This window comes from Pistacia vera, unplaced genomic scaffold, assembly GCF_008641045.1.
Source record: "Pistacia vera cultivar Batoury unplaced genomic scaffold, PisVer_v2 Contig177, whole genome shotgun sequence".
Taxonomy (NCBI): domain Eukaryota; kingdom Viridiplantae; phylum Streptophyta; class Magnoliopsida; order Sapindales; family Anacardiaceae; genus Pistacia; species Pistacia vera.
This window is the reverse complement of record NW_022195866.1, coordinates 306611-314717: the sequence shown is the minus strand read 5'-3', so window position 1 is coordinate 314717 and position 8107 is coordinate 306611. Positions and strand designations below refer to the sequence as shown.

At 35.0% G+C, this 8107-nt stretch overlaps 1 protein-coding gene across 2 annotated transcripts; it reads left to right on the top strand.

Annotated features, from left to right (window-relative positions):
• The first annotated feature begins 512 nt into the window (after positions 1–512).
• LOC116126225 (aluminum-activated malate transporter 2-like) lies at positions 513–3203 on the top strand. 2 transcript variants are annotated; one of them, XM_031411932.1, is made up of 6 exons: positions 513–890; positions 1052–1192; positions 1279–1551; positions 1865–1977; positions 2068–2211; positions 2423–3203. In XM_031411932.1, exons 1-6 carry the CDS (start codon positions 605–607, stop codon positions 2912–2914), a joined length of 1449 nt encoding a protein of 482 aa, XP_031267792.1. In that variant the 5' UTR covers positions 513–604; the 3' UTR covers positions 2915–3203. The 2 variants fall into 2 exon arrangements, with proteins under 2 accessions (XP_031267792.1, XP_031267791.1); XM_031411931.1 differs by having other exon boundaries at positions 2420–3203.
• The last annotated feature ends 4904 nt before the right edge of the window (positions 3204–8107 follow it).

The window sequence follows — 8107 nt, the reverse complement described above, 5'->3', positions numbered from 1 at the left end:
AACTATTAAATTGTAATTTTTATATTTATTAGTTTTGACAATGATGTAATTATATATCGCTTTCAAAACATGAAAACATATCAAGAACAATTGTATTATATTGAATAATATTATTAAATGAATTTCAAAATTTTAATATATATTGTTTTGAGAATATTTTGTATTTAATTGTGTTTTATTTTTCCCTTCCATTAGAATTCCTGGCTTCGTCATTGATCTAGTATCATATTTTAATTGTTATTACCAGGGTCATCTATGTAGGTGTATGTGTTATTTTTCTAAAATCTGCGGGTGCAGTATTATTTCCATAGAAATTTAAAGTGGAAAAGTTCCCCACTTTGCACTTTCAACCCATTAGTTGTTTGAACTATGAAATTTATTTGTACTTGCCCCGTACATAGAAAAGGACTCGAACACATTTGTAGATATATTATATTTTAATGACTCAAAGTTCCCTAATAGATGCTTTCCTTCCTATATGAAGAGGTCAGTAGAGCACCTCCACAAGCATCTTCTACCATCCATTGATTTCCTCCAAAATTCCTCTCGCTTTCTCTTTCAAGTCTGTTTCGCAGTTCATGCAAATTTGCTTCTAGTTTTAGCGATGGACATGGAGTCTACAAGCCTTGAGAAAGCAACGGTTTTCGCTCGTGCGCGGCCGCTTTTCAAAGGCTTGCCGGAGAAATTGAAGGCCAAGGTGGTTGAACTTGCGAGAAAGACAATAAAGCTCGGGAAAGATGAGCCAAGAAGAGTTGCTCATTCACTTAAAGTAGGACTTGCACTCAACCTTGTCTCACTGCTTTACTACTTCCGGCCACTCTATGATAATTTTGGCGTCTCCGCGATGTGGGCTGTAATGACTGTGGTCGTGGTTTTTGAATACTCTGTGGGTAAGTTATAGATTACTTTCATCTAATTAATTACAAGTTAAGAAAACAAATAAAACAACCAGACCCGGTTCATCTTTCTTCTATATAATCAGTAAAAAAGCCAATTGAGAATATTGAAGTTAAATGAATCGACTGTGCTTTTTTTGACACATAATTTTCAGGAGCCACTCTTGGAAAAGGTCTGAACAGGGGATTTGCAACATTATTAGGTGGGGCTCTAAGCGTTGGAGCTCATCACCTAGCTTGTCTATCCGGAGAGATAGGCGAGCCTATAATGCTTGGCTTCTTTGTCTTTCTACAAGGTACGTAAATATTAAAAATATACACTTAAAAAATATTTATTTCTGATGAATCAGTTAGATATAAAATCATTTTGATTATGCTTCAGCGGCGGCATCAACATTTATACGGTTCTTCCCCAAGATCAAGGCGAGATACGACTATGCGGTGCTAATATTTATTTTGACATTCTCGCTGATATCAGTATCGGGCTTTCGAGATGATGAAATAATAGAGTTAGCGCGCAGGAGGTTGTTAACCATCCTCATAGGTGGCTCTGTCTGTGTCATCATTTCCATTTTGATTTGCCCCGTATGGGCTGGCCTAGACCTCCATAATCTCATTGCTTCCAACATAGGAAAACTTGGGAACTTCTTGGAAGGTACAACAATTGACTTCAACATAAGAATTATTTACGCCATGCAAACATAATATGTACATAATCATTCTCTTTTATAAGAAAAAGTGATCCGCAATATCGGACTAAGGACTAAACAATGTTTATTTGTCTTTCAATTTTTTTTTTTTTTTTTAATTATAATGTATTAACCTTGAACCGCACTTTAAAATATGACGACATCCACACAAAGGAAAATTATAACTCTATATAAGGCTGAGATGTGAGAGCAACATATTCCTATTGTTTTCATGGTAATAATGACCCAAACACTTACACAATAAAGGTGAATTTTCAGGATTTGGAGATGAATACATTAAAACATCGAAGGCAGGAGAGTCTGAAGATGACAAGTCATTTTTGCAACAATATAAAAGTGTTCTTACTTCAAAAAGTAATGAGGAATCATTGGTGAGAATAATGTTTTCTCCCTCTCTTTTTCTATGTGAAAATTAAGTTTTCTGAATATTCTTAATAATCCATTATTCTTATTGTTGGCAGGCTAATTTTGCAAAATGGGAACCAGGACATGGTCGGTTTAAGTTTCGCCATCCATGGAATCAGTACCTCAAAATTGGAACTCTCGCCCGCCAGTGTGCCTATCGAATTGATGCTCTTAATGGCTACCTCAACACTGAAATTCAAGTACTATTTTAAATTCTATATCTCACAAAAAATGTCCAAATACATTCTTATATAAGCCAATTTAAGAAGTGATAAAGGCAATAAAATTTAAACAAGATTTCAATGGGTAAAATAATAAGAAAAGAAACAAAGAATAATAAATTATTCTGAAGTGGATTCATGCATTTCACGTTCCTAACTAATCCTATTATATCTTGTTGAGTTGTAGCAGCCATCATCAGAAATGAGATACAAAATTGAAGAAGTATGCAAAGAAATGAGCTTGGAATGTGGCAAGGCACTTAAGGAATTGGCATTGGCAATCAAAGCAACGAGTCAACCATCCTCAGCTAATACTAATACCCACATAGAAAACTCGAAGTCTGCTGCCAAAAACCTAAACTCTTTACTCAAATCAAGTGTATGGGAAGACACTGACTTTCTAGCAGCGGTGCCAGTGGCCGCTGTGGCTTCACTACTAATTGAAGTGGTTGACTGCACTGAAAAAATAGCTGAATCTGTTTACGAGCTTGCATCAATGGCCAATTTTAAAAGTATTGAGGCTACTGTGTTACCTGAAAAATCACAGATACGACAAAGAGACGATGTAAAATCTCCGGCCAAGGTTGACTGCCCCCATGTTTGCATTACTGTTAATGAGCCAACTCCAGCAATTTCAGGAAATGGGAATCCCTCGGTAACAACTAGAAATTTGGAGTTGTAGATATATAATTACTAACAAAAAAATGTTACGTGATTATATCCAAACTTAGTTATTTTGAAGTTTGGGTGTATAATATGAGTCTAACCTAATGAGAAATTAAATTGACAGGAATATCCTGCCCAAATTTATTCTCCTCCATATTGTTTTTCAGTTGTTGCATGTGTAAAATAAATATTTGTCTTTTGAGTCACACCACACTATATCTTCTTTTATTCTCATACTGGTGGGGCACTAGTATGTAAGCCAACCTTGATTTTACATATCTATTACGTTCAATTTTTTTTTTTTTTACTTTTTGATATGGGGTAAAAGATAGCTAGTCTGCAATTTAATTTGTGCCTTGGGTATGAAATTCTCTTGCTATTTTCATGATATTATTCTGATAGCCTCCAATATATACAAACAAATGTTTAACGGCCTAGCTATTTTGGTGTTGTGCACGTCAAGACTAAAAGCTTATGCATGATCCAAAAAATTTTGGTTGTCAAGGCTAGATTACTCTTTGCCCTTTCATACCTGATCAGGAAACAAATCAAACTGGAGTCCCAAGGGGAACCTAAAATGGAGGTTTTATTTTCTTCAAAGTGCTTCAAAGACATTTAAGCCAAAATCACAACGAATATCAAAATATCCTGCCAATTACAACGACGAAGTTTTGAGCTGAACCAAGTTTTGAGTCCGAAAAAATGCTTTGGTGCGAATCGCTTACGAGTTATACTCCTATACTTAAATCCCAAAATGTCGCAGATCAATTAAATTCTAATCAACACATTAATATAGCATCCCGTTCTCTAGCTTACTTAGGTTAGCTCTCTTAAGTCTTTCCACAAATTGTCACTGTGAGTTGCAAAACCTTTAATATTCATATGCAATTATGCTAATTTATGTATAATCAAGATTTAATTCTTTTATCATAATTATATTTTTGAACTGCTGTCAATCACGAGCTTAATTGTAAACAAACTTTTAACTTCAGAATCGGTTATCAAATTTTATGTTCTCCACTAGTGTTTTATTTAAAAACTTGAAATAAATGTCATTAATTAATTGACAAACATAGAGATATATAAAAAAAATATCTTCTTTATGATATATAACTTATACCGTACATTAGCATCAAAACAGTCAATTCATCAGATGATTAAAACCAGGATTTCATAGCGAACATCATAATTGACCCTTAAACCCCATTAAGTAAAGTGATGTGACTATTACCACATAAGAATGGGTAATGAGTATAGCACATGTTTGAAGACTTCTAAGGATGATCTGTCCAAGTCTATCTATATTTTATTGCTGAGAAAGAAAAGTGAGGTATTTAATAAGTAAGCTGAAGAACAAGGCTTAAATTCTGTCCATTAACTGCTAAGTTCAAACGTGAACTGTATTCTTATAAAGTATCAATACTAATGATCAGGGGATATGTTTTTTGCACGACATATTATTTTCTTTTATCACTATTATTGTACTATAGAGTACATATTTACTTTGAAACCAGTAGCTCTTGATAAGTTTTCATTCTTGAATCTTCCCTTTTTCTTCTGGTGAATGTATAACCCTCATCTTGCTGTTAAGAATGAATAAGAAGCAGTCAGAGACGAAAATCGAAGAAGACTTCTATTTATTTACTTAGTTTTGAAGTAATTTAAAACATGTTTAGTTACAAAAAAGTTTGAAAATATATGAGAAAATAGGAGAATGTTCAAGACGGCTTTAGAGAGAACTTTTAGAAGATCTTTTCTCAAATCCCAGTTGCCTCTTTTCTCAAAAAATCTAAAGACAATTGCCTCTTTTAGAAAGTAGGAGGTTTAATAGGTGTGTTTTCATTATTAAACCTCTCAAGGAAAAAAAAATGTTTCTCTTTTCTTATTAATTACGTGACACTTTTTATGTGACTTAGTAATATCATTTATTTTATTGTATACTCTTACAAGAAGGAATTTATATCATTATATTGAATTGTATCTCCTCTTATGATTTACGAGTAAATCGTTCTCAATTAATTTCTCACCTGATCCAATTAATTCTATACGGAGACTTTTCCTAGGTCACTCGCTTTAAGGCCAAACCAAACCCGACTTGCACTTTTTGTATGGAAGAAATTATATCATCTTTAGAGTCGCCAAATCAGTTTGTACGAGAAGTCTCAACAGGTGATGATTATGTCAGAATATGAACATAGAGCAGCCGAAAATGTTTTGAAGTTAATCGTATTAACACAACGTGTTAGTCACAATCAGTTGTAGAGACAAAGACCAAAACAAAAGATCAGTTGACCCGATGTCTCTAGTTACGTACAAATGTAGAACTTTTCTGTGTTATAAGTGGGTACAGATTTCACACCGACCACAGAAAATGAACATCATCAAGTGGTGAACAGAAAGAAAAAGCATGGCAAAAGCAAACACAGAGGTGGAATTTGAGTTGTTTTCCACTAGACTTTTTGGCTGTTCTTAATAAAAAAATAAAATTTAATTTGTGCTAATGAAGGGTTGAGAAATATGCAGAGAATTTTGAATGATTGTTGGTGCTAATATCACTTTAATACATTACTACACTTATCACAGTTGTTGTACCTACATATTTAGCTTTTGACTTCTTGTGCTTATCAGGAAAATTTTATTTATTTTCTGCACTTAGACATTGTTGCCCGCTTTCAATATTTGCTTCTAATTAAATAAACACGTGGGACCAAATTAAAATCAACAGCTTGTGAAAGAATGGTGATAATGGACAACCACGTCAAAAGGAAAATTTTTAAATGTACCTTATATATATGATCATTACATAATCCAATTGTAAAAGTACTCACTTCTAAAATGTTTTGTTAAATACTTTTTGTATGCTACAACAGTTCCTTATCTAGAGAGCTCCACAAAACTCTACAGAAATATGAGGTAACTCCTCTAATTCTTCATTCTTTTAGTTGTAAACGTGAATATTAACGATGAATGTGAATAATCACAGCATAAAAAAAATTAAAAAAATCAGCTGTTTCCTCTTACATGCATTATGACTAATTCATAATTAAAAATATTGTGAATTGTGTTAAATTTTGGGAAAAGTTATAAGACCGTCTGTGAAATTGAACAAAGATTCATAATACAAAACCAAACATGAAATCTTTACGCAATATATCAGGATCTAAACCTTTAACTAAATTTTTATGAAATCATCAGTTGACCTGTTATATATAATCACTTTGACCTTCTCTTAAACATGCATGTATTAGTGGACTTTGATTGTGCGTTTGAATAAATAAGAAAGGTTGAAGTTAAGTTTCAAACTCTCTACTTTTCAACAAGAAAAGTTAAAAAAAAAAAAAAAAGACAATCCGATGAATGAAGTCAATGAAATTTGGAATCACATACATTGAGTCGACACAGCACATAATTCATTACTGTAGATGCCAAAATCTACGGTTACAGAATGAAGGATGAATCTTCTGGTGGGAACTGGGGTACTCTATAGTAGTTTGGTTGGGAACTGGGGTACTTAGTCGCCCCTTTAGGTTGAATCGGTCCCAGTGTGATCGAATGACTGTTTCGGACGACATGAATGACCAGGGGTGTATTTTGGGGATGACTTGAGCTATGGGGATGAGTTATACCAGGATGGGTTTGTTGGGCATAATGTTGTCCACTCAACCTGTGAGGGAGAGCCGAGCCCAGTGGGGTTCGCAGATGCAGGTTATCAGTCAGGGCAGGTTGGGTGGGGTTATTGATAGTGGCTGATGTTTACACCTACTAGTTTGGGATTGTCTGAGTAATGGGGTCTAGTGTGAGTGGTGGATAAGTTGGGAGAGATGTTTGCAAGGATGGATCGGTTGTGTTTAAGGCTGAGCCGTCTGTTAAGGATGACTTAATGTGGGAGGATTGTGGATCTCTATTTGAGCTTCTAGGGTCAAGGGTTGATAGGTTTTGCATGGAGCTTACCGAGACGCGAAAGCGATTCCCAGGCACCTGATCATGAGTGAAGTCAAGTGAATAAAACTAAGTTACTTGCTCTCATAGAGTTTGGTTTTCAGCTCGAATGTTTGCGTTCTCAGACTCCAATGCTGCTACCTTATTCGAATTCTATTGCATCATGGCTGTTAAAGCCTCAATTTTTACCACTAGGTCTATGGGAGCATTGTCTGTTGTCTCAATCATGATTGTTTCCCTTGTGATGCAGAATGTCGAAGGAATGTTGATTGCCAGAGGCCCCACAGTGGGTGCTAAATTGTAGATGCCAAAATCTACGGTTACAGAATGAAGGATGAATCCTATGAGGTTGAGGCCACTGGCAATCTGATGTACTTGCACACATAAAGGAACCAACGTGAAACAAACGGAAAACACTGGGGTGGTGTTTGTCGTAGACACTCCGATGCTCAAGTCAGCAAAGATAATAAAGGCTTTTTAGTGAGGTTTAAGGGAAAGAAAAGGTTACTAGTAGCTTAGTTGGGAACTAAGACCACAAAGACAAAGTACAACTCTCGAGAATGAGAATTGACAGGTTGGAAGGTATAATGTTGAATGTCTAAACAGTGGGGTGACCCTTGTTTATATAGTAGTTTGTAGGATATTCGTATCCCAATAGGATTCTGAATCCATATAGGAGGAGGTCTAGTGAATAGGAAAAACCCTGATTCACTTGTCTCATTAGCAGCAAGAGTCCTAATTCATCCAAGATATGAAATCTTGGGCAGATTAGGATAGAACCGAATAGGAAGAATCCTACTTACCTTGTTTCAGAGGCTTGACCTTGGGTGGGCTGTTGATGAAGCCCATTCTGGAAGAAGGCTGGATTTGGGCCATAGGCCTTGGCCCAAGTCATGGAATTTGGCACTGGCCCAACCGAGATTGGATCGTATCCTTGGGCCTTTGCAATAGAAAATACGGGCTTGGGCTGATAGGGGCTTAGGTGATTTTGACACCCACAATTACAGCATCTGAATTAACTATTGGGATGCTTACATGTACACTAAAAAGTGGGGATTTATTATCTTCAAATTAAATTTGTAAGTTAAAATTATATAAATAAATTAATAATTGGTGGAATTGGTACTATATATAGAAGATATATTTTCGGGTAAAATGCACCACGTTTTGCTATTGAGTTTTTAATTCATTACTTTAGTCTTAATTTGTATCACCAGGAATTTGGTATATTCTAATATCCCGTAATTTTCTATGTAAAAATATACTTTCA

What these genes read in the sequence shown, in the direction of transcription:
- LOC116126225 (XM_031411931.1), top strand. Translation starts at nt 605, where the DNA reads ATGGACATGGAGTCTACAAGCCTTGAGAAAGCAACGGTTTTCGCTCGT. An exon ending in CTTCTTTGTCTTTCTACAAG is followed by an intron (nt 1,193 to 1,278) that starts GTACGTAAATAT and finishes ATTATGCTTCAG; the next exon opens with CGGCGGCATCAACATTTATA. An exon ending in ACCTCAACACTGAAATTCAA is followed by an intron (nt 2,212 to 2,419) that starts GTACTATTTTAA and finishes GTTGAGTTGTAG; the next exon opens with CAGCCATCATCAGAAATGAG.